The sequence below is a fragment of the Erythranthe guttata genome, chromosome 2 (assembly GCF_056151865.1).
Source record: "Erythranthe guttata isolate IM_541 chromosome 2, IM_541, whole genome shotgun sequence".
Taxonomy (NCBI): Eukaryota; Viridiplantae; Streptophyta; class Magnoliopsida; order Lamiales; family Phrymaceae; genus Erythranthe; species Erythranthe guttata.
Window position 1 is genome coordinate 5,277,403 of NC_142534.1, and position 26,962 is coordinate 5,304,364.

The 26,962-nt window shown below is 35.1% G+C and overlaps 2 protein-coding genes and 1 long non-coding RNA gene across 3 annotated transcripts; all 3 read right to left on the reverse strand.

The window, feature by feature from the left end:
* Nucleotides 1-13,340: 13,340 nt before the first annotated feature.
* On the reverse strand, nucleotides 13,341-16,886 carry LOC105957679 (uncharacterized). The gene is made up of 4 exons (XM_088814877.1): nucleotides 16,698-16,886; nucleotides 15,601-16,310; nucleotides 14,997-15,503; nucleotides 13,341-14,904 (listed from the first exon to the last, which is right to left on the reverse strand). The coding sequence occupies exons 1-4, from the start codon at nucleotides 16,722-16,724 to the stop codon at nucleotides 13,521-13,523; spliced, it is 2,628 nt and encodes an 875-aa protein (XP_088671003.1). The 5' UTR covers nucleotides 16,725-16,886; the 3' UTR covers nucleotides 13,341-13,520.
* A 7,027-nt stretch (nucleotides 16,887-23,913) lies between these two features.
* Nucleotides 23,914-25,459, reverse strand: LOC148772183 (uncharacterized). The gene is made up of 5 exons (XM_088814904.1): nucleotides 25,343-25,459; nucleotides 25,154-25,252; nucleotides 24,521-25,021; nucleotides 24,208-24,441; nucleotides 23,914-24,054 (listed from the first exon to the last, which is right to left on the reverse strand). Exons 1-5 carry the CDS (start codon nucleotides 25,442-25,444, stop codon nucleotides 23,977-23,979), a joined length of 1,014 nt encoding a protein of 337 aa, XP_088671030.1. The 5' UTR covers nucleotides 25,445-25,459; the 3' UTR covers nucleotides 23,914-23,976.
* Nucleotides 25,460-25,903: 444 nt separating this feature from the next.
* LOC148772184 (uncharacterized) lies at nucleotides 25,904-26,606 on the reverse strand. The gene is made up of 3 exons (XR_016030061.1): nucleotides 26,488-26,606; nucleotides 26,223-26,378; nucleotides 25,904-26,148 (listed from the first exon to the last, which is right to left on the reverse strand). It is a non-coding gene; the product is annotated as an uncharacterized LOC148772184 (long non-coding RNA).
* Nucleotides 26,607-26,962: the final 356 nt, after the last annotated feature.

The following is a 26,962-nucleotide window of genomic DNA, read 5'->3' on the forward strand; positions in this document are numbered from 1 at the left end:
AAACTTGTTATTTCAGGCCACTTAACCACATACGTCTAATTATTATTGGGCGAATATTGGAATCATGGGCTTTTCGTATTTTCATCTGAATATGTCATTTGGGATTGAATGTTTTAAGCACTCATTGAACTAGATTTAAAACTTACCCAAATCATCTAATTCCCGTGAAATTCTACTTCAACCGGAAAATTTTACTTACATTTATTCAACCTCTGCAAAAAAATCCAAGAAACCCACAATAATAGGCCATTTTTTTTTTCTATAACATGTGGGCTAATTTTTTTTTTTTTGAAAAATAGGACACATATTCAGTTTATTTTACTTCTACAATAATGCGTTATTTAAACTCAGGCATTTTAAGAAGCTGCCATGTAGCAAAGGTTACTGTGGGTCAGTTTGTATTTTTTCAAGTAAAATATTGATGCAAAACTTGGGGAACATAATTATTTTAACCATATCGACATTTTTTTTTATTTTAAAACTTGATATATTTTAAATTTCTGAATAAATTTGGGGAACATAACTTTAGAATGTCTATAAAATTTTGAAAACTTCTACAATTTTGAAAAAAATCAAATATAATATACTTTTTCTAATATTTTTTAATTATTTAATAATTTCAGAATTTTGAATATGGATTTAAAGTTTAAAGAATATATTATTCTTATTATTATTATTATTATTATTATTATTATTATTATTATTATTATTATTATTATTATTATTATTATTATTATTATTATTATTATTATTATTATTATTATTATTATTTTCAAAATTATAAAAGTTTGCACAATATTTTGGAATTTTAGAATAATGGTGAAATTATGGAATTCCGAATTAGGGTCTAAAAAAATGTTTTGTAATTACTTATTAAAAAATTATTAAGTAAAAAAATACAAAACTGAATATTTATTTTACTTAATTAGTTTTTTTAGTTATTCAAAACAAATTAATTAAATAAACAAATTAAAAAATACTACAAAAAAGACCCCACATATCACCGTACCAACCCCCCCCCCCCCCCCGCCAAACGCACCCACCCAAACTCTTCTTTGACCGTGTGGGCACCACACATTTTCAAATTTTGCATCAATATTTTACTTGAAAAAATACAAAGTGGCCCAAAATCACATTGATACATGGCAGCTTCTTAAAAAGCGTGAGTTTGAATGACGCATAATTGTAGAAGTAAAATAAGGTGAATATGTATCCTAGTTTTCAAAAAAATTGGCCCACATGTCGTAGAAAAAAAAATAGCCTCCACAAGAATACATGAATCAAAGCAACACACGTACATAAACAATTTATCTATCAAATTTATGACTACACCAACAATCCTCAAAATTTGCCTACCAAAATAAAGATGAAATCATGAGAAACAATTCTTTTTGACAGGCAAGTGGAAATGGTGGTAGGGCTCTTCCAAGAAGCAAAGAGCAAGAAAATTTGAGAGATCGAACTATTGTCTGGATTCAATTGTCATATATTTTGCATTATGTCACCCACTGATCCAATTGCTTAACTTAAAAAGGAAAAAATGAACACATGAAGAAAAGGCTGTCCAAGTTATCGAAATTCATGTCAAATAAGTAGCATTTCAAGAGAAATGGAGGAAAAAATCGAAGAATTAGGGATTGTGATTTTGTAGAAGAACAAATGAATTGAAGGAAAAATGATGAAGTAGAAGAGAAGAAATGAAGGAAAAGAAGGAAAAAAAGATCAAACACATGAAAATTCCAACGATTAATAAGATCGGGTTTGCTGATTTTGATTTGAAAAGACAATTAAGCCTTGAAATAGCCATGTGCAATGTACATGTAAAATCAAGGCCAAAATGGCATAAATATAAGTGAAGTGGCACAAAATTATGAGTTTGGGTGTAATCATACAACTTTTTCTTTGTTGAGGTAGTAATCGAAAAAAAAAAGGGGTAAAGTTTAAATGATTTAATGCTATCTACCCTATTTTTAAATAATATAAAATATAGCCGACAAATGGTGTACGCATGTTTTCTTTAATTTCTCACACATCATTTTTAAATAACATTAATCTCAAATAGCAAATCTAAAACTAATGTTATATTTAAAAGAAGAAAACTCAAATTTTGATCCCTCGACAACAAACCGTGATCGTTTGCCTCGGACATAAAGTTACCCTCTATATCGACTTCTAATCCAAACCAAACTACGTGCTACTACCATCGCCATGTATATTGATATGCCTAATTGGGCCAACCCAGTGGGCCTACAAATTATTTACCTATTGGGCCACGAACTCAATATTGAAGACCACTATCACCGAGGCCCAATCACCTTCAAGTAAGGTTTGGGCCAGACAATCTCAACTGAGTTATAATAATCATTTGAATTCATTCCTTAAGGTAGGTCCTTTTATCTGAGTAATACTACAAAATGTATATTCTCTGGACTATTTCTATGATCAGCACGTCTGACTTGAGCGTCGGAGGGGTTTCCGCCGGATCAACCCCCGGCTTAGTTTAAGTGTTATGTGATCGCAGGTATCTCAAGGTCATCAAGCTCGTGAGCCAGTGATCCACTCTGCTCTTCCAGCTCATCCTACTTCAACACTCTAAGGTGATCTATCTCTAGCATCATCATTTTGGCGCCGTCTGTGGGAAGGCAAACAAGATCACGTAGCGCGCAAGATGACCTTGAGACTTCTGCTCAGGGGAGTGTGACACTGCTAACAACCTCCCACCTCGTGGAGGCTCTGGCTTGCCACTTCCTCCTCCCCATGCTCGGGATCCACCACGAGACCCTCCTCGTGATGTCCCACTAGATCCTCAACAGGATCCACTTCTTTCCGCCCCTCGATCGGTTCAGACAACCGAGGAGGCCCTTCAACGCTAGCAAGGGTTATCGACTCCCTGGGGGCTCACCTCTGCCCCCAAAATATTTCGTTCGCCAAGGGTTATCGACTTGCTGGGGGTTTAACTTTCCCCATAAACATTTCGTTCGCCAAGGGTTATCGACTCCCTAGGGGCTTACCTCTGCCCCCAAAACATTTCGTTTGCCAAGGGTTATCAACTCCGTGGGGGTTTAATTTTTCCCCTAAACATTTCGTTCGCCAAGGGTTATCGACTCCCTGTGGGCTTACCTCTGCCCCTAAAATATTTCGTTCGCCAAAGGTTATCGACTCTCTGGGGCTTATCTCTGCCCCCAAAATATTTCGTTCGCCAAGGTCTACTTGCTCCTCGAACGGTTCAAATAACCAATGAGGACCTTCAGCGTATAATCGCAGAAGCTTCAACAAGATCAACTTCTACATACTCCTCGAATGGTTCAGATAACCGAAGCACACCTTCAGCGTATGATCACGGAAGATTCAACTCGTGCTGCCACTGAATCAGTGGCACCATACATCGCCAAGGTTGGGCATCTCATCCCAAGGGTTCGTGACCGCCTCATCCTAAAGTTGGGGTCTATCCCATCCGAAGGTTGGGCATCTCATCCCAAGGTTTTGTGATCGCCTCATCCTGAGTTGGGGGACTATCCCATCCCCAATTGAGCATCTCATCCCAATGGTTGGACATCACCCTTACCTTTCAACGCCAAGTGGGTTCACATCCCATCTCAAGAGCGGGATATGGTCTCCCTACACCAAAAATAGAACATTCCCAAGGGGTTGACATTAACTACCAAAAAAAAAATTAATCGGGCACGACACTTTGCTTCACCAAATCGCGCGAGAATTTCAACGCGCTCTACCAAATCGTGTACACTCTCCAAATAAAAATTATTATTTCTCCACACCACACCAACAGTTAATGGAACACTACAGCACCGACCTACTCTCGACACGATCCAGTATCCTTTTCGACTTGGCTCCCACATCGAATCGAGAGTGGGGGGCTTGCGAGACAACTTTCACGAGGAGATAACTCGCTCGGTCCTATAACCCGTTGCGAGGCAACTCCCACGAGGAGCCAACTCCCTCGGGTCTACGAACCCAGAGCGAGATAACTCCCACGAGGAGACCACTCGCTCCGTCCTACAACCCGTTGCGAGGCAACTCCCACGAGGAGCCAACTCGCTCGGTACTACAACCCGCAGCGAGACAACTCCCACGAGGAGTCAACTCGCTCGGTACTACGGAACCCAGCGAGACAACTCCCACGAAGAGCCAACTCGCTCGGTACTACGAACCCGCAGCGAGACAACTCCCACGAGGAGCCAACTCGCTCGGTACCACAACCCGCAGCGAGACAACTCCCACGATGAGCCAACTCGCTCGGTACTACAAATCCGTTGTAAGGCAACTCCCACGTGCAACCACCTCGCTCGATAATAAGACTCGCTGCGAGACAACTCCCACGAGGAGACAACACACTCAGAGCGACCTCAATCCGCACGCTCCTCAATCGTGCGTCATCCAATGCTCCTACAACTTCGCTGCAATACAACTCTCTCGAAGAGACAACTCGCTCGCAATTCACTACATAATCGCAAGCTCAAGTTAGCACGATTACAACCCTAGAAACACTTAGAGATATTATGAGAATCTATATAGTCTGGCCAGCTTGATAAATCAAATTTATCTATTTGTTTTCGACGGGTCCTTCATTAAAACGTGGCCACGGTCCAAACATACTTCCGACCCACGAGGTATAATAAGGGGCACGATCCCTATCAACAAATCTTGAGAGCCTGATCCACTCATCAAGTACATCACGCACAAGGTTATATGTAAACACATACAAGCAACGCGTCAAACCATTGACAACGTCAATAAATAACAACTCCCACGAGGAGATAACTCGATCCGCACTACTACATCGTCGCGGGACAACACCGACGACTCAAGTAACTTATATCACGACAACTTGGTTGCGCTACGCGCCAACGCGTCTTCGCGCCCCTCCGACACACGCTCCAACATGTTTTCACACACCATCAGACCATACGCCAACGAGCGACTACTACAATTTCTACTCTCGACACGATCTGGAATCCATTCCGACATGGCCCCCACATCGACTCGAGAGTGGGGGGGTTAATGATATGCCTAATTGGGCCAACCCAGTGGGCCTACAAATTATTTACCTACTGGGCCACGAGCCCAATATTGAAGACCACTATCACCGAGGCCCAATCACCTTCAAGTAAGGTTTGGGCCCGACAATCTCAACTGAGCTATAAATAATCATTTGAACTCATTCCTTAAGGTAGGTCCTTTTATCTGAGTAATACTACAAAATGTATATTCTCTGGACTATTTCTATGATCAGCACGTCTGACTTGAGCGTCGGAGGGGTTTCCGCCGGATCAACCCCCGGCTTAGTTTATGTGTTAAGTGATCGCAGGTATCTCAAGGTCATCAAGCTCGTGAGCTAGTGATCCACTCTGCTCTTCTAGCTCATCCTGCTTCAACACTCTAAGGTGATCTATCTCTAGCATCATCATATATGAATTAATTCAACAATCAATCTTTTCTGAAAGGGCCTATGGATTCTCAAACACGGGACAAGGAGTACCCGATAAGCACTAAACACTCACGAAGCCAAGTCTGAAAGCAATGCCTTTTGTGACTTGGGTTGGCTATGGAGTGCTGCAAATGGGTGGAACCAGTGTTCCAAATAACGGTCGTGGCGGTCGATATATCGGCCGCCATATCGGTATCGGTTATAAACCTTTACGATTTTGTTGAGGCGGTTTGGAATATCTGTTTTTTACGGCGAGGCGGTTTGCGGCGGTTTTTTGGCGGGTCAAACCGGTATATCGGTCAACAAATCGGGTTTTTTTTTTTTTTTTTTTTTTTAATTTAATTAAAATGAAAATATGTTTTGATTTTTTTTTTCTCCAATTCTTTCAACTTCCAAAACCAAACCAAGTACTACCCTGCAATTTATGTTTTGTTGTGTTTATATTAATTGTTGTTGCGAAAGACTTGCGTAGTATTTGTATTTCGTAAGAATCTTTTATTATATTATGATCTTATTATTTTTAAATTTTTGTTATTTATTGAGTAATTAGAATTATATAATAACATATGAATGATAGGATAGAATTATGTTTAAATATTCTTTTATATATATTTTGAGTATTTACAAATAATATTTAGAAATATATTACACTAAATTTAAAAACCGATATATTTCCGATTTATCTCCGATAAATCACCGCCGTGCCGATTTATCGTGTGGCGGTCCCTAACCACCACGTACCCGATAACCGCATTTTAGAACCTTGGGTGGAACATGCCTTTTGGCAATAACCAATTTTCTCAAAGTATTGATCTTATTTTGTTTACTTCGGTTTACCCACGAAATAAAAATATTTTTCTCCTTGTGTTAATAACTTCTATTTATCGGTGTCAACGTGATATTAAATTAAGGAGGTCTTAAAGGTTTTAATACCGATAATTTTTTTCTAAACGTGTTAGTACAATTTAATTTCACATCAAAACAGTTATATTTTTTCATTTTACTAAAAATCATTTAGGCAATTTAAGTAGAGAGCTTAGACTGAATATTTTCAATCTGCTATGTCTATTTTCAGTCCAAGTTCTTCAGCTAAACTGTCCACTTCCAGTCTACGATGTCTATATTTAGTCTAAGTTTTCTAACTTAAGAGTCAATTTTCGGTGTTAGTTGTCCAGATGCCCAAAGGACTTTTAACAATTTAGAATATAATAGACTTGATTGTTAACTATATAAAATATTGTTGATGGAATTTCGATTTTCCCTTTGTTCGTACTTAACTCTAGTTAAGCTGATTTCAATTTGTAAGTGTTGAATGACCATCTCAACCAAAAGCTTAAGCTGTTAGTGAAATGTATCATTTAATATTAATATCTCTAATACGCCGTTAGAATATAATAGACTTGATTGTTAACTATATAAAATATTGTTGATGGAATTTCGAATTACATTTAAAGTCTTGCACTTGAAATATTTTTAAATGGGTGGCTGTGGGATTCGAACTCTCAAGTGCAGGCGAATTACATTTAAAGTCTTGCACTTGAAATATTTTTAAATGGGTGGCTGTGGGATTCGAACTCAGGACCTTTCATTTGGCCTGCCTCTGATACCACGTTGAATGACCATCTCAACCAAAAGCTTAAGCTGTTAGTGAAATGTATTATTTAATATTAATATCGCCAATAGTAAGTTGTACCCGGTAGGGAATTCAATGCAAAATCTTTATTTGTTTTAGTTTTAATTTTATTATTATTTTTTTTATTATTATTATTATTTTTTTTTTTTTTTTTTTTGTATACTATTAATAAATTTCTATGATCCTTTAGCAAATTGGCACCAAGCTAAAAGGCAGAGAGTAAAGGAAGGAACAAATAAATATCTGGCGACTGGCAGTACAATTTGTTAAAAGCAAGAAAATAATTAACAATCCCTCCATAGAATTTTAGGATTCTAGAAAAATAAAAAGTGACTGCAATATATATTATTCTCTCCAATCCAAAGTATCCAATATTATTATCCATGATGTAATAAGTAAATGCCACTTGAAAAAAGAAAAGTACAACATACATCAACCAAAGCAACGTGCCGTACAATCATTTGCAGCTCCATCATCACACCAAATATACAGCCACACACACACACACATATATATATATATATACATATATATATATATACATATATATATATATACATATATATATATATATATACATATATATATATATATATACATATATATATATATATATATATATATATATATGCATGCCCAATCATAAAGAATCTTGTTTTCTTTATCCGAATAATTCCAGGGGCGATCATTGGGATTTTTTTTAATGGAAAAACGTGAATTTTGAATTTAAGATTAACTAAAATGATCTAAAAATAAATGAGAATGCATGGGAAGTCGAACACTAGTAATCGGGTCATTAAAATGCTATACTCGATGAAATACATCTGGTGATTTTTAACTATTGATATGGTGATTATGTGCAGATCAACAGTTAATAATCACCGGATATAGTTCACCTAGTGTAGCTAGCATCAAATAAACCCTAGTAATTAACCGATCATTTTAAATATGAACTTATCTATATTATAAATTTGAAATTCAAAAAATTGAAATCCATTATATGTATCGTTTTTCATCTTGCCTCGTTGTGTTAAATTAAATTAAATAGTTGTTGAAATTAATTATCCATAGTTGTTGAAATTAATTATCCATGCATACTTATTTAATTGTACAGCCGAAGTACAGTAACAAGATAATATCCAAAAATAAAAAAATTAAATGAAAATGATCATGGGTAATAAATTAAATCTTCTTTCTTATTCATGGTGTAATTATTGCAAATCACAACCTACAAAACCCACAGTACTAACAACAAGAGAGATTAAAGAAAGAAGAAGAAAAAAAATTACATTTCGGAATTATTAACGAAATAATGTGGAATAACATATGTTTTTCGATCAGATGGAAAAATAAATAAAAATGAAAGCACGAGGAGCAAAATAATGAACTAGTGTCGTCTAGTAATTGGCGACGCCGAGTTTTTCCCATCTATCGGTAGTTAAAGAAATGAAAGCGGAGGCTTTCTTGTCGATTCCTGGCTCAGCCACCCACCGGCCTCTGTCCTCATCGCTCGGGTACACTTTGTAAGCATTCACGTATTCGTCCCTCACTTCTTCTCCGCGTTTCGCCCTCGACGAGTTTTTGCCACCTTTGAATAGACCGAATAAAGAAAAAGATGATGAAGATTTCTTCTGCCTGTTATTGCCTCCCATTCTCTTATCTTTTTTTGTTTTAGTTTCTTCTTGTTTTGTAACAAGAGAGAGAGAGAGAGAGAGAGAGAGAGAGAGAGAGAGAGAGAGAGAGAGAGAGAGAGAGAGAGAGAGAGAGAGAGAGAGAGAGAGAGAGAGAGAGAGAGAGAGAGAGAGAGAGAGAGAGAGAGAGAGAGAGAGAGAGAGAGAGAGAGAGAGAGAGAGAGAGAGAGAGAGAGAGAGAGAGAGAGAGAGATTGTGATGTAGTGAATGTGTTTGATGGTTTTGCAATGGGGTGTAGAATGTATATATAGTGGGTATGGGAAGTGATCCAAGGGTGGGGAATCTAGAGGGTTCAAGAACCGTGGATTTGATTGATGGATGTTATTAGATGAAAGTGGTGTTTGCAAAAGTTATATTAAAAAAAAAGTTGGTGATTATGAGTTAAGTTAATATTAAGCTTTTATTTTTTAAAGTTAGAGGTATTTATAGATTTTATTAAAAATGAACTTTTAGAAACTTATTTTAAGAGAAGTTGTTACAAGGGGTGTTTTTATTTCACCTTAAAAAAACAACTTATTTCAAGAAAAATAGAAGCAAAATTTGATACTGCAAATACTTCTTCAAAACTGCTTATGAGCTAAAAAAATAAAAACTTAGAATTACTTTTCAAAAACTTTTGCAAGCAGTATTGAAGGGAAGTTACATAGGCAAAAGTGGTTTAGGCAGTAATAAATGAAAAATTCTATGCTACATCCATATATCTACACATAATCACAAACACTCATGTGTATGTGTGTTTAGTGACGTCTAATAAACTTTGGCAAAAAAATTCCGACCAAAGTGGAGCAAACATTCTTAATGGGAGGATGTTTATTTTCTTCTTAATACGACAATAAATCATTGACCACCCTACTTTTCGAATTTTCTCCCTCAAAATATCACACATAAATTTATTCCTTTTGATGGGATTTGTTATGTAAGTTGGGGAAAAAATCCCCTATTAATTCAAGAAATTATAACGTATCAAAAGATCTATAATAGTATTATTATTTTATTCAATTAAACTATTAAACATTAGTGTGATTCAACTGCTCAAAAATCAAAATGTAATTTGTAGAACTGAAATGATTTGTGCAGGCTTAAATTAAACATTCAGGCACATTTTTTACCATTTCTCAAAAACCAAAAGGTAAAAAACTCAAAAAACTCTCTCAACCCTCTCGATTTTCATTCGCAAAGCCCGTGCAAATCGTCAACAGATCAGAGGTAATTTTTACGTTTTTACGATCCTCTTGTTATGTAGATTACGAATCCGAAAAAAAAAACGAAAAAAACCGAGCTTAGCAACACTCGTGTGAATTTACACGAGCGAAACCACTTCGCTCGTGTAAATTCACTCGAGTGTGAATTAAATTTTTTTTTTTTTTTTTTTTTTTTTTTTTTTTTTTTTTTATTTCGTAAAAAATAGGAGTTTGATTTTTTCTCGTGTGAATTTACACGAGCGAAATGGTTCCGCGCGTGTAAATTCACACGAGTAATTAAAATTTTTTTTTTTTTTTTTTTATATATATATATATTATTTTTTTTTAATAAATTAATTAGTTTAATTATTTGTTGAGCTCGTGCAAAAACATGCGAGCACTTCAAAAGTGCTCGCATGTTTTTGCACGAGCACAACAAATTTTTCTTTTTTTTTTTTTTTTTTTTTTTTTTTTAATAAATTAATTAGTTTAATTAGAAGGTGTGCTCGTGCAAAAACATGCGAGCACTTCAAAAGTGCTCGCATGTTTTTGCACGAGCACAACAAATGTTTTTTTTTTTTTTTTTTTTTTTTTAATTTCATTATTTAAATGTTTTTTTTTTATTAAATGAAATATTAATAAAGTGTTTATTTAAAATGTAGATGGCAGGAGGCCGGGGGAAAAGTCTTATGAGTCAAGTTGCCGGTAAAGGCAAGAGCTTAATGAAAGCCTTGAGCGGAAAGGGTGACAATCCGGAAGATCCGGATCGCATTGGAGACCGAGATGTCCTTGCTTCCGCCCGTAGAAGAAAGCAGTTAGCTCGAGAAGCAGCGTTACAGCGGGAAGATGAGAGATTGAGACGAGAAGCTGTTGCAGCTGGAGCCGGACCTTGTCGACCTACACACGATCTCCAGCTAGCTCGTAGTACATTGCCACATCCCGACGATGATGATGACCACAACAACAATCCAGATAATATGGATACTGACGAGGAGGTGGAGGAAGATGATGTACATCAGGATCGTAAAGCTGGTCGTGCCTTACCCTTTCCGCAGCTGCCTGGTCCGGCGTACTTGGAGGGTCCGTGCGATGGAGGGCCGCAAAATTTAGAGTTTATGCGATGGTTCAAGTCGCATATAGCGATGTACATTTGGGAAGGATATGTAAGTTTTTCTGTCAACACGTGCTTTACATAATTCTTATATTATTCATTATTTTTAGCTAACAATACATGCAATATTTTTCAGGAGCGCCGTGAAACTACACGGTGCGAGTCGAGGACCAAAGCACTCGAGGACTACCGCGGCCCGCAGGATAACACGATGATTGCGAGGCTGGAGGCAACAGATCTTTACCACTTACGAGACTGTTTTCTGAAGAAGATGAACAAGAACCTCATGCTAGCTTTCGTGGAGAGGTGGCAGCCGGAGACGAACAGTTTCCACATGCCATGGGGCGAGATGACGATCACGCTCCACGATGTCGCTTTCATCATGGGGTTGCGGCTGGACGGACCAGCAGTTTCTGAAATTCGCCCGGTAGAAGAGTGCTCACAGAGTCTTGCATCTGTATTGGGTCTCGGTCTGATGGACACCAATGACATGTTTCGAAACAAGGGAGTTGGTTGGGTTAAGGTGAGAGATCAGTTGACCCTTCCCTCCGCCACAGACGAGAAGAAGATGAAGGGCTACTTGATGTTTCTGCTTGGGTCTGTTTTGTTTGTAGACAAAACAGGGAGTAACATGAAGCCGTGGTGGATCCATTTTACCAACGATCTCGATAATGTCGGCAAGTATTCGTGGGCTTCGGCATGCTTAGCAAACATGTACCACCAATTGGGTATTGCCACCCGCGCTGGGATGAACAGTCTCTGTGGATGTGTTATTCTCCTTCTGGTACGTGTACCTTTATTAGTAATTATTTATTTATTTAAACTTCTATTTTATTTATTTATTCATTGGTGTTTGTTTTCAGTGCTGGATCTTTGAGCATTTCCCCTGCTTTCGACCACCTCTTTCCCGTTCATATGCCGAGTTTGAGCCTCGATGCAGAAGGTGGGCCCATGGTGGAGGCAATAAAACCACGCTGCAGGAATACCGGAAAATACTCGACGCCATGACCGAAAGAGATGTGAGTAATAATTTTTCTAATTATGTCTATAGTAGAGTTACGGATTTTTCTAATTAGTTTAAAATATGCTTAGGTTTGTTGGACCCCGTATGGTACCGGTGCACATTACTTACACCCTCGGAGCATGTATTACGGCACGATACAGTTCATGGATATAGTGGAGCCGTACATGCCCGACCGAGCGTTGCGGCAGTTTGGAAGAGTCCAGACTATTCCTTTCCCGATAATTGAATCGAACTTGCCACATAACCGCGGCTTGTTTGGCGCGGGATACAAAGTCACTTTCCACGCTCCTGGCGGCATGTGGCAGAACGAGTACGCCAACTTCATTGACCTGTCGCAATACCCTGAAGCCTGGCCGCCGGAAACAGTTGCCGAGGAGTACATGAAGTGGTACATCGAGCGGACGCACCGGTTCATTAGCAACCCTGATAGAGTTCCGCCTGCAGAACGGGTTGTTGCTGCGGTGCCGCCAGACCAGCCGTTCGCCAACGATATAGCTCGGCTCCTAGTTCCGATCGTGTTCGGTTTGACTGGTGACGACGCAGCAGAGGCATTCCTGAGCATTCAGCCGCAGTTGAGGGACTTGTTGACGCCACATGCCCACTATTTGCGTCTCTTACCTAGGAGAGGTCGCGGGGGAGGTCCGAGGACTCGGGGTCGGGGGTCGAGGGGTGGACAGTAGGACATGTTATCTATTTGTGTATTAGTTTCGGATTTTTTGCACCTGACAATTGGTATTCGTGTGTTGTGATTTGTTGTTTGTTTTCGAATTTAGTTTTTTGTACGGATGTTTCATTTTGGATTTGCGGATATTTCTTATTTGCCCGTATTTAGTTATTTAGTTATTTGTACGGATTATAATTATGTTGTATCGAACGAAGTTATTTAGTTATTTGTACGGATTCTAATTACGTTGTATCGAACGAAATTATATTTTAATTTGTAGTATTAACGGGATTTAAAAAATAAAAAAATAAAAAAAAAAAAAAAATTTTTTTGCTCTGCTCGTGCGTTTTCACACGAACAGAGGTGTTCTGCTCGTGTGAAAACACACGTGCAGAACGCCTCTGTGCGTGTGAAAACGCACGAGCGTATTAAAATTTTTTTTTTTTTTTTTTGGTTTTTTTTAAAAAAAAAAATTAAAAAAAAAAAAAAAAAAAAATATTACGTGGAAATACGCTCGTGCGTTTTCACACGCACAGAGGCGTTCTGCACGTGTGTTTTCACACGAGCAGAACACCTCTGTTCGTGTGAAAACGCACGAGCAGAGCAAAAAAATTTTTTTTTTTTTTTAATTTTTTTATTTTTTATTTTTAAATCCCGTTAATAATACAAATTAAATATAATTTCGTTCGATACAACATAATTATAATCCGAACAAATAACTAAATAAGTAAGTCCGATAACAACGCAAACAAAATTACAATAATACAGTACTACCTATGCCTAGAAGTCAACGTCGTCCAAAAAGCAAGTCGATCCGCGTAAAAATCTCGTAGAGGTAGTAAATTGGGAGCTGCAAAATACCTCCATTGAGGATGGAGACGAGGAAGAGGGCATGAAACCGGTACTCGTATGATCATAAAATGATCGTTATGTAGCGACATAGGAATAATACGTGATAACGCGGGGTTCCCAACTAGTGGTAGGTGAGTGATGCTACCCCGTTCAGTGAATATTAATACCATTGCGTTGTATCTTGTAGCGATCGCCAACCCCATATCTGTTGACATCCATTTCGTCCGTGGCGCCGGTCCCCTCTCATGACTGCATGTCAAGATATAATCAGCGACTGTATTTCGACCCCCCTCATCCCCACCAAAAATATTAGCATATAGATTGTAACGCTCCATAAACTCTTCAACCAAGTCAGTTCTGACTTGTGGCCATCTCTCTTGACTGCCGTAAACAACTTCGGCTATGCATCGGTAGCCACAATTTCCATCGGCCCTCACATTAACGTATGAGGCTATGGACTGTGCGAGAAACGGAGGAAGGAAGGAAAAGAAATTGACCCGGTCGCCGGCAGTAACAACTGATTCTTCCGTCGATTTAGTACATCCGCGAGGACGACCTTTAACCTTTGACTCTGGCGTATCAGCTTTAAATTTTGAGTCTGGCGTCCTTTCGGTCGGGGTTTTGCGACCCTTAGAGCCGGAAGAAGATTTAACCTCGGATTTCCGATTCATCGTGTGCTCATATCCGGACAAGTTCCTCTTCATCGAGTTATTCTTAGGTCGTCCCTTGGCCTTCACAAATGACGGCTCTTGTAAATACGTTGAAGAAGGATTATTTAGGTCCCGTAAATAGTCGGCCGCATTTTTTTGGGACATGTAATCTTTGTTTGATAACTTCTCGAACTCATCGAGAAGAACTTTCTTAATTGCAACTGTGCGATCAAACGGTTCCTCCTCGTCCTCCCATGGATCCGACTTTGGCTCGACAACCAACGTTCTCCAGAATGGATGTAACTGTTGCGGATAAAAAGTATCTCCCTCAGCAATTTTAACTGCAATCATACACGCACACGGGAGTCCGTGGGTTCGGCTTAGGTAACAGTTGCAACTATCCGGATTATTTTCCAATTTTTCGTACTCTTTATCCAACAGGTCCAGTGCTTTGTGTGATACGTTACATACCAAAGCACCGAAGCACGACAGTGAAGTACTGTACATCCTGACTGTTCTACTACTTTCGTTTTCCACCTTCAATTCATTAATTTGAAGGTCAACTTGCGCATCTAGTGCATTTTGAACTGTATCCATAGCTCCAGTCGATGTTTGGATCCAACGCTTCGATGCACGATGTGCACTCTCTACTCTGTTTCGAGAAAACACTCAAATAATGAATAAATGTAACATGTGTATAAAAGATTATACGTAACGAGTTTATAGTAAAATCAATTTATATACCTGTTAGTCGTCGTGTTACCGAAATGAACGATGTTGTTGGTCCAACACTTAACAAATCTCTCCTTATAAATCAACCACGTTTCATTGATGTAAGTTATCAGCTTCGGATATTGCCCGTACAAACTAACTATCTCTCTATAGTTGCATTCGTATTCTTCCTCGGTCTCAGATTCGACTAATTTTGCCCACACCGTCCTCCGGAACAGTATACCCAACTTGGTGTTACCCAAGAATTTTGACGCGTTTGCCTCAACGTTTCTGTTTATGTGATATAAACATAACATGTGATGCGACTGTGGAAACACGTTTGGCAATGCTTTCAGTAGGCCCAGCTCACGATCTGTCAGTATCACTTCTGGTTCTATCCCGATTGGTAATATGTCTCGCAAACATCGCAATGTCCATGCATAAGTGTCCCCATCTTCACGTGACATAAAAGCAACGGCAATAGTGAAGTTCCTTCCCACGGGAGTAACCCCAATGATCTCCAAAAGAGGCATTTCATATCTACATGAAGGTAATTATAATTTAGTCAACTCTTACATATATATATATATAATAAATGTAATACACATTTAAATAATTATTACCTGTTAGTCTTAACGTGCAATCCATCAGGATGACGTATGGAAATAACTGCAAAAGCTTTATTGAATCAGGGTGCGCAAACATAACGTCTTGCACTGTATCACCAGCTGGATTTGTTCGATGCCATTTGCTGTATCCACTCTCACTTAGTTCGTGCCACAGATGTTGTATAACTGTTTTTCCTTTCATTTCCTCTCGTCTAATTTTCTGTGATTCATTGTACACTTCTCTCAAGGACGCAGCCGTATCCGGATTCATCTGCCTCAGATGATGCAAAATTTCCTTCGGCTTCACATGGCTCTTTTTCAGTATCTTTGTCACTTCTCGTTGCTCTTCAGTCAGGCGACTTAGCGAACGTAGTCCTTGTGGATATTTATGAGGATTATGATTGTGCTTGCCATTTTTTATGGTAAGGCGCCATAATCCATCCCGACCCTCTTTACCCCATAGCGCAAAAGGGCATTTACACTTTATTGAACCGGACTTCCGGCTTGTTTCGACCTCTGCATTTTTTCCTCGACTCTTATAGGCTCTTTTGCAAGTCAAATACTGTCGGCCCTCGTGGTAAGACTGTCGCCTAATCTCATGTCCATGACTGATGGCCATATTCATCGCCCACTCGACTAGTGCATCTTTACTATCAAATGCAGTCGAAATTGTGAAAAATTCACTGAAATCATGTAGCTCGAATGTTTCAATATCTTCATCCACATCTATGTATACTTCCTGTTTTTATATTAATGTAATTAGCAAATTATAAAACTAAAGGATAAAACTTAAAAAAAAAAAAAAAAAAAAAAAAAAAAAAAAAAAAAATTTGTGGTGCTCGTGTGATTTCACACGAACAGAGAGGTTCTGCTCGTGTGATTTCACACGAGCAAACCTCCCCTGCTCGTGTGAAATCACACGAGCTAATTAAAAAAAAAAAAAAAATTTGTTCTTGAGCTCGTGTGAATTTACGCGAGCACTTGCCAAGTGCTCGCGTAAATTCACACGAGCTCAAGAATAAAAAAATTGTTCTTGAGCTCGTGTGAATTTACGCGAGCACTTGGCAAGTGCTCACGTAAATTCACACGAGTAGATGAATTTTCGGGAAAAAAACGAAAAACTTACATTCGGGTCTAAGTTGTTTGGATCCATCGCAAAAATTGTTGAATATCTGAAATTTTTCACTTTGAATGTTGAGTTTTCTTTTTTTATAGGATTTGGTAGGAATAGTACAAAAGGTAAATAGTTGTGGTAAAAAGGTAAAAAACCATGGTAAAAAAGTGCCTGAATGTTTAATTTGGCCTGCGTATATCACCACCCTAGAACTGAATATGTTCTTGAATTTCACGCAATGTTTGACCACTTTTTGGAGCAAAAACAAATGGAAGAAGAGTTTGAGAAATAAAGGATTTTTTTATTTTTCTTTTATGTATCCTGAGAAGAGATAATTAACACTCTATGTAACAATTGAATCATGTCAAAATGTTATTTTTTCTATTATATTCAAAACATTTTTTTACTGCAGCAATCAAATTATGTCATCGGTCATCAATAGAGAATTGTTTTTCAATAAATAATGAAATCCAACTTTATAAGCGTACAAAATATATTTTTATTAATTTATTCTCTCTTTGTTTAATTAATTTACTGAAGTCCAACTAGTTAGGTACTTGAAATTGCAATTTTAAGTCGTCAAGCAAAGTTAATCTAGACCATAATGTACATAACATTCAACGTTGAGCTTTTATTAAATTAATGATTGTAATATCACGCTAGAACCCTCATTGGCCAATTTACTGTTGAATGACCATCTCAACCAAAAGTTTAAGGTATTAGTGAAATATATCATTCAGTATTAATATCTTCAATATATATTTACCAGCCCGTTCTACAAAAATAATCTATAGTTCGAGCACAAACCACTCCCAAAAATCTATGAAAATTATTAGTATGCTCAGTAGGAGACCTACTTATAAGTTGCGATATATTGTTACATTTAATGGACGTGAACGGGAAATGAAAATTCGTTTTTAAATATTCAGTAAATATTCTAGATTAATCATAGTAATTTGAATAACTAGCTCAATTTTAAAACAACCCAAGTACAGGCACACACAGAATGGCGTTACCTTTTCTCAAATTTATCGACGTATGTTTGAAAGTTTATTCCATATATATAAAAATACTCGGTGTACTTCACTTGATCGACATTACGCATGCCGTGAGGCCTTCATTTGCTTATTAATAATAATCTATATTAGAATTATTAGAGTAAAATTCGGTGGAGGTAGCAAATAAAATATCATAACAAAGAAGAATTAAGAAATGTGCCATATAGAGAAAAGATTGAACAAAAGGGTCAAAAGAAACCTTTATGAAAGATTTGTTTGAGCTTACAAAATAATTGCATGCAAGCTGTCTAGCTTTTGGGATTCTTAAATTCTTGAAAAAACAAATTTAATTAAAGAAATTAAAACAGCCAAAGAGATTTAATTTGTTATAGTCCGTCCAACTTGTACTTACAACTACGGAACACATTTTCTTTTTTTCCAATTTACTTTTAGAATATTGCTATGAATGTTTAGCAATAATTTAGGTAGTGTATTTTGGCTGTCATCATATTTATTAAGGCAAATCAGGTAAATATGACACAGTAAGAATGCACGTGTAAGAAAATATATAGTTGATGGAATGGCTGTAATTATCCAAATATAAAAGGTTTTTTAGTAATTTGACGTTTCTTTGGAAGTGGCCGTAGTTTGCCTCGTTTATTAACTATTTATATTTTTCATTGATTATTACGATTAAAAGACTAAAAAGATGTGTTGGAGTATATGATTTGCCATAAGAGATTTTGTTCAAATTTTCGTCAATGGAAAGAGATTTGGTAAAATTTTCTTCAATATAAAGGAAATTTAAATTTTACAAATCTAATTTATTCATTTAGCGTTTGAATTTCTTTTTAAATCCAAGCCCATTCCCACATTCGTCGCGTGAAATTGAAATGTATGCACGTAACAAATTGGATGTAAAGGAACATAGACAAATTTGGTTCACGTATCCAGACGACGTTGAGCTTTTATGTTATTCACCCCAAAAATTATAGATTCAGTAAGCTAGCATTAATACACTCGAATTAATAGCATCTTTTATGTTATTTATCCTCGTTTGGTTCTTAATAAGATTAGTCATGATAAAATTAATTAATCATATGAAAATTCAATTGAATTGTACTGTTTTTATCAATTAAGTATATTTTAGAGCCATTTTTTTCACAATTAGAAGTTGACCCAAAACATTATTGGATTAACCAGACATTCTAAGTCCGATTGTTTATTTAATCTGGACAAATCTTATCAACCAAACGAGGCTTTAATTTTGAGCGACGAGAAGCCTCCCGATTCTTCTTTGTGGATTTACAAAATGTAACAAAAGCACTTTTTTGGGACCATTACACTAATTAAATAGCACCATTAGTGAAAGTAAGGGCACCAATCGAAGCTTAAAGCTAAGTAATTAATCATTTTATTAATTAATTAATCTCCATTAGGAATCTTTGATATGTATGGTATTAGCATGTTTGGCATGATTTGCGTGCAGTTTTTTTCACTTGATTTTCTAGATTGGCTTCACACCAACTTTCATTAATTTAAATTTTAAACAATTAGTATTAATTAATTATATGATGTTCTTTATCAAACTTTACCCAATATTCTTTGCACACATATTTGTTTATATTTCATTGGTCGATATGTTAGTTACAATCGCATTCGTAAAAGTATATTATATACTAAACGTGAAAATTTTATTTACATGCCCATACGGAAGTAAAAGAAATAATAATATTTATTTATGGGCTTTTTAGCACCTCGACTAGGGGTGAAAATCGGAATACAATTTATAAATTGCGTCGATTCCAATCCAAAAATATCCTGATTTGGAACCTTATTTTTCATTCCAATTTCTGATTTTTCCAATTTTTTTTTTTTTTTTGATCGAATTGGAATTGTATTTTAAATTACAGGAAATTCTGATTTCCGATCCAATTTTAATTTGGAATATTGTGATTGTTTTTTGAAATATATAATACACTTTTATATATTTTCGTAATTTCATAATATTTGGAATATTGTGATTGTTTTTTGAAATATATAATACAGTTTTATATATTTTCGTAATTTCATAATATAATGTATGTTATAATTCCTATGAAAAATATGAATACGAAAGGGTTAAGTAAACTAAGACCCTAGAAAAGATAATTCATATCAGAGAGCGAAGCTCTCTGTTGCAATTTTTTTTTTCTTACATGTGGTTTTATTTATTGCATTTTGTTGAATTCTTTTCTGAATTTTCTTGCATTTTATTGGAAAATTTCGAAAAAGAGTGAAAATAGTGCGAAAAATTCATTATATCCAAATTTGGAAACAAGAGATTATAAATCAAAGCAATTTTAGAAATTTCCGGAATTTTGTTGATCCCAAGGCACTTCGAAATTGGAATTTATTTTCGAATTCTAATTTTTTTGGAACCAAAATTGAAACCCATTTTTTTTCGAAAAAAACCATTTCCGATTCGTTTCATCCAATTTCCACCCCTAGCCTCGATTAATAGGAATGTGGCATCATCACAAGCTAAATATCTGACATAAATTAATAAGAGGATGCTCAAAATATTCTAAAACGACATCATTAACAAAATAAAATTCCTCTTTCTGTTTTGTTTAATTGTAACTTCTGCCTTTCTTCTACCATACGAAAGAGGTTTTGAATTTGACCGTCCAATGACCTAAAAGGTTAAACATTAGTGGATGATGATTAATAAATTAGAATAAATCTACCCAAATCTGAAAATCAGAGTTAAATTATAATTGGTTCAATACCATTTTGCACTCTTGAAATATAGTTTTTTAATATTTCGCACCCTAAAAAATATTAATAACATTTAGTGCTTGTGAAATACAATAAATTATGCACAATATACTTAGTGGTATTTTTTTAAGATGCCAAATATTAAATTACTTTCTTATTCTCATGAATGTTTTTAAAACTACAAAGTGCAAAATAAAAATACATCCCATCAATATATTTAACTTGATTTTTCACAAAAAAAAATATTTTACAAACGATAAAAAGAACTTTAGCTATTTTCTTATCAAGTTAATTGAAAATTATATTTTCTTTCGAAGATTTCTACCAAATATTTTCACCGATTAAAGTAAACAACCATCAAGCGAATAATTTAGCGATAAATATAAAAAGAACAAAAAAAAAAATTGTAAGAAATTATAGCTTTTTTCAGTAATTCATTGGGATATTTTTAATTACTACGCCCGATTTTTATGCTGGAGGTAGAAGAAAATAAAATTTTAATTTGTTATTTTACATTCTGGAAAATAAAAAAAATCAATAAAAATTGAAATTATCCTCATCAAGTTTTAAATATTAAATTCATGGTGCATTGTGAATGATTTATTGTGTTATGACGTGTAAAATTTTAAATTTTTTATTTGAAGGGTACAAAATGCCAAAATGCTGCATTTCAAGGGTACAATATGAGATAAAATGTACAAAAGACCGAGAGTAGTACATTGGGCGTAAATTGTAGAAAGGCAGTTTTGAGGGTAGCGCTAAAAAAACATTTATATACTAAAATATTTATAAATAAATTTATAATATACTTACTTTGGGCCTCTAATAATAAATTAATCATATTAACTAATATATATCAACAAAATTACAAACATTCCAAATTAATGAAGTTCTCAAACAATTGATTTTTTTTAATTATTGAAAATAATTGCTGAGTCAAATAAGAATTGAAAAAATTACTTATCTAAAATTCAAGACATTTTCTTTTTCTTTTTTTAGTAGAAATTGAATAACTTTTTATAGGTCATATGGGTTAGGGGTGGAAATTGGAATGAAATTTGAATTCCGCCAATTCCGATCCGAAAATATCCGAATTTGGAATTGTATTTTTCATTCTGATTTCTGAAGTTCGGATTTCCGATTATTCCGAATTTATTTAGAACGAAATTGGAATGATATATAAATTACCGGAAATTCCGATTTCCAATCAAATTTTAGTTCCGAATATTTCTATGGTTTTTCGAAATATATAATATAATTTTATGATATATTTTGTAATTCCATAATATAATTTATGATATATTTTATATGAAAAGTATAAATACCGAAGGGTCAAGTAAATTAGAACCTTAGAAAAGATTAATTTGTATCAAAAAATTTATGTTGTATTTTTCCTTATAAGAAAATCTATGTTTTAATATGTTGTTCCTACATGTGTTTTTATTCATTGCTTTTTGTCGAACTCTCTTTTGGATTTTCTTGCATTTCCCTACATTTTTTTTAAATATAAAAAATATTGTGAAATTTTTCATTATATCCCAATTTGGAACAAGAGATTATAAACTAATGTAATTTCCGAAATTTTTTAAATTCCGCCGATTCCGAAATTGGAATGAATTTTTGCATTCCGATTTTTTTGGAACTGAAATTGAAACCAATTTTTATTTACAAACTTTTTTGAAAATTTTCCGAAAAACTCATTTCCGATCCATTCCATCCAATTTTCACCCCTAGTCATATAAAATACAATATGCCGCTGTCCAAGGCTATTTTAATTATTTATTATTCAACAAAGTGGTAAAATACTGTGATAGCATATGTTAGTGACCTTGGCATATGTTAGCGACCTTACTTAGACACGGCTACATGCCGGGTTTTATCTGGACCTGGCCAAAGTCAACCCGTTGAATGACCAGACCCGCCCCATTGACAGTTGGCCCGGGACCGGACCCGCAAAATTATGGGTTTGTTTCGGGTCTACCATATCCAGACTCAAGAGGGTTAACCCGTTGAACCCAACCTGGGGACTCGTTGGGTGGACCTGATTATTTAAAAGAAAATTGAATTTCAAAAATAAAACGGCAACTTTAAGCTGCACCGAAACTAACTCGGAGACGGCCCCGTTGAATTCAAAATCTTTTTTTTTTTTTAATTCCAACGACTAGTTTGGTTAGGTGGATTCAGAGCCAACCATGCCGATTTCAAAATATCTTTTTTTATTAATTCTTTTTTCAACGGTCAAGATGACCCTATTCGTGATCAAGGCCAGGATCTGTCGACCGCTAGGAATCGACCCAGCCGACCGAAAATAATAATTATTATTATTTTATTTTATAGAGTTTTTCTTACCCATAAATACCCCCACCCCCTCTTTATTTTTGACCAACTCACTCACAATTCTCTCTACTCTCTCAATTCTCAATGCTCTCAAATCTCAATTTTTTTACAATTCTCGGTTAATTTTGCAAGAAATTTTTGATTTTCTTTTCGGTTTCCAATTTTCGATTTCCTTTTCGTTACTTTCAACAATTATTTTCATTATAATTCTTTTTGGTTTTTCGTTATTCTCACAAATTATTTAATGCATATATTCTAAAAAACATATCTTCAAGTGGTAATCGTTCAAAGGAAAGCCGAAGCCCCTAGAGAATTGGAATGGGATGATTCCAATACGTGGCAAAGTACATTTCCTGATGTCGGCACTCACACCGTCAATTACCACCATCTATTTCTTAGTGATGATGATGAGCCGATCCAAGTACCACCACTACAACAAAAATCTGCTTTCCAGACACAAAAAAATGCCTTAATATATGGTATTTTGGGACACTTGGACTTATTGGGGCAAATAAACTATATGTCACGTAGTTGTGCATTGCAATAGGTCACGAGACACTTATTATCCGTCTCATTATAAATACCTTTTTAAGGCAATTGAATGTGTCCCAATAAAGGGTTATTAAGGCACTAATATGTACCCTATATTAATTTTATTTTTTTCTGGAAATCTTTTCACGACACTTACATGTGTCCATAAAATCAATTATTAAGATGCTTACACACGTCCCAATATATAGTTATAAAGGCATTAACAATTGTCTTATTAAACTCTTTTTGATACATAAATTTATGTATTGGAAAACTTTTATCGGCACTTACAAATGTCCTAATACATATTTTACGACACAAACGATTTTATTGAATGGACATAAATAAATATCCTAAAATTGTTCCGGAAAATAATAAATATAATAATAATTAAAAAAAATTCCCTACAGATATATATATACCAATTATGCATTGAAACTACTTTAAAAAAAATAACATACACCAAATCAAACATAACATCCTCAATTATCAACTGAAAAAAACTATCAACTGGATTTGGTTCACAATATCAATGAATACTAGTATAATCAATCCTCAAAACAAGTCAACAATATCATAGCATCATCCTGAAATATGTTCAATACTTGAACAAGTTCACTAGCAAAAAAATGCTGACTTTAACTAATCATTCTAATAATCTTTGACTACATACTTGAAAAATCTAATTTAGCTCCATCATACCCCACATTGCATAAAAAATGAAATTCATCATCCAAAGTAACCTGCGCGTATAAGAACACATATTTAATTAATAACATAAAACAAGTTATCAAATTTGTATTATGCTATAGCTCATAAAAAAAATTAATCATACTTTTCATGTTAATAAAAAACGAGCTATACTAAGAATGTGCATCATTAAGACTCAAACTTACCAATGACAATGGCCAAGCTATAGGTACTCCAAGAGCACTTCCAATTGTATTAATATGCTTGTATGGAAAAATCAATCTTGCCTCTTTTTTTACCATGTGCTGAACGACAACCAAACAAAAATCAGTGCCCAAATTTGTCCCATTTACACTAACATTATCCATCTCGTCCACTACATCAGTTGCAACTATTTCATCAATACTCCCAAGACTTTTCAAGACAACATACGAGCCAACCTGTGCATGACACTTTTAGTACCACCAGTATGTCAAGTATAATTTAATTACTGTAAGTTTCATGCTCTTATTTTATTACCTTGATTTGCATTGCACGTGAAGTTGACTCTATTGAACGTTGATTATTTTGAAATGTTGGACTTTGAGCATCAACTTGTTCACCTGTAAATACTAGTGGGTGATATGCAGAACCATCTTGTCCATTGGAACTTGTGAGCGGCACATTTTCAAAAGCAGCTTGATTTGGAGATGTAAGTGGCGTACTTTGACCATCAGGCTGCCCCGTCGATTGTGTTCCATGAACATGTGCTGAGAGATTATCTATTTTTGCGTTCAAGGTCTCGTATTTTTCCACTGCTTCCATAAATTTTGTTTTGTATTCCATAGCTTGTCTGAGAAGTGCCGCACGACTACGTTTTTCTCCATAAACATCAACCGGTGTCACTCCCAAACCGTACATGCGCAACTGCCTATTCTTATCTTTGCCCATTACTTTTGCAAAAGAATCGTCGGGATTATACGTACCTTGGTTGCCATTTGGGTTTTGAGAATCCTGTGGAACTAATTCTTTCATTTTAATCTGAAATAAATTGAATTGTGTTAGAAAAATATCAGTACATCAAATATGTACATTATAAATGAAAATACATGAAGAGTGCAACTCTTAGATGAACTATCTCTATAATAAAAGTTACAAAATATCTACACTTACGATAGCTTCTTTTATCTTGTCACTCTTAGAAGAACCATCTCTATAATAACATTCTTCAAACAACTCAGCTCTTGTGGGATGTCTTCTATATCGTTCTCTCTACACAAATTATTTTATTTTATTACATTAAAATAAAGATATTAGTTACAACGAAGAAAATACATATTAATTAAACTTAGAAAATATTACCAATTTTTCTTTTACAACTGCAAAACTCTTCTTGCCCATGTGGTGAAGCAAATCTAATTGACCACGAGTATCTTTGTTCTTCTCTCTTTGTTTCTGAACCATGTACAATATTTTATTAGTATTAAGCCGAAAGCAAAAACAATGAAGGAATAAAAATTATAATATAAAAATAATTCACGTACAAGAAACAATTACTTATACAGTTATCAATAAAAACTACTTATATGCGACTTCATAACTACATACTAATTAAAAGTAAGTAAAAGTTTTCTATGTATATTAGTGGTATGGACTTCATACCTTTGACTTTTCAGACATCCAGTATTGAACTAAAGACTTAAACTGATCTTCATTTACTCGCTCGGGAATTTCAATCTTTTGCTGCTCTATAGGAATATACTCAAATTCTTCACAAAACTTTTTCAGTTCCTCCATTTTTTGTTTATGGATTTTAAAATATAAGTTTCATACCCAAGAGGCAATTGAAATCTTGCCTACAAAAATACATAAAAGAATTGAGAAGATATACAGTGATACTATTTGAAAATTATAATTTATTACCTTTACAATCCTTAACATTTCTTGTTTATACGAGTACGGCATTAATCTCCAGTCTTCATAGTTAAGTGGGCAATACCTTCCATTCCTCGCAATAGTACCCAGAAAATGTGACAACGTGCTTGTCTTATCTTGATCATTTGGTTGCCCAAGGTCATTAAATGAAACGACCACAAGTTCATTTGGTTGTTGTCTCCAAACCTTAGGCATACAAGTAGCCCCTCTTACCTTCTTCTTCTTATTGACGACTACAATAATTAATATTATAGGATCACTAAGTATAAAAAAAAAATGAAATTGTTGTCGGTAAAACTTTTCTTACCAATCTCATCTGTATTATCAGTACAATCACCTTCATTAATCCGCACAATTTCATCTTCCAACAGGTCATCAGTTGCATCACAAGTAGTTCTATTACAACTTGTGTTATGCTGTAAAATATTTTCTTCAATCTGAATTGAACTCGTGCCACGGTGATCTACAATTTAATAAGGAATTTAACGCATAAATGATATGATGCACCAGTAAACTATAAAATAAAAAAATAAAAAAAAATGCAATAGACGAAGTCAAGTTCAGAGCCATACTATTGTGTCGGGAGTTTAAGTTATAATGAAAATTAGGTTGCTCAATCGTTTCATTACACTGCAAAAGAGCTATTTCAGTCCGAACTGATTTAGCGTGAATTGAACTCAAACCACGCTGACCTGCAAACACATAAATTATATAATTGATTAGACAAAGTTATAATTAAAAATAAAGAATGAAGACCAGTCAATTTGAGCCATACAATTGTCTTGAGAGCTTAAGTTCGAAAGTTGTTCAGGCAGCTCAAACACTTCACAACTTACACGCTTGCTATGAGGTCTAGTGTTTGGAGCCATTATCTGCACAAGCAATTAATATAAACGTTAATGTAACAAAATATTTTATGATGATTATTAAATAAAGAAAATGTTATCTAGCAAGACCACTTACCATGACATGTTAATAAAATTGTGAAACTAATTGATTTTGAGCAATAACAAAATATAATTGACTAAAATACAATAAATACACAAA

Coding starts and splice junctions, on each gene's coding strand:
- LOC105957679 (XM_088814877.1), bottom strand. CDS start 16,724: ATGGATCCAAACAACTTAGACCCGAAT. Junction 15,504..15,600: donor GTCATCCTGATGGATTGCAC/GTTAAGACTAAC, acceptor ACCTTCATGTAG/ATATGAAATGCCTCTTTTGG. Junction 14,905..14,996: donor GGTAACACGACGACTAACAG/GTATATAAATTG, acceptor TTCTCGAAACAG/AGTAGAGAGTGCACATCGTG.
- LOC148772183 (XM_088814904.1), bottom strand. CDS start 25,444: ATGGTTCAGAAACAAAGAGAGAAGAACAAAGATACTCGTGGTCAATTA. Junction 25,253..25,342: donor CAGTTGTAAAAGAAAAATTG/GTAATATTTTCT, acceptor TAATTTGTGTAG/AGAGAACGATATAGAAGACA. Junction 24,055..24,207: donor TAGCTTGGCCATTGTCATTG/GTAAGTTTGAGT, acceptor TTATACGCGCAG/GTTACTTTGGATGATGAATT.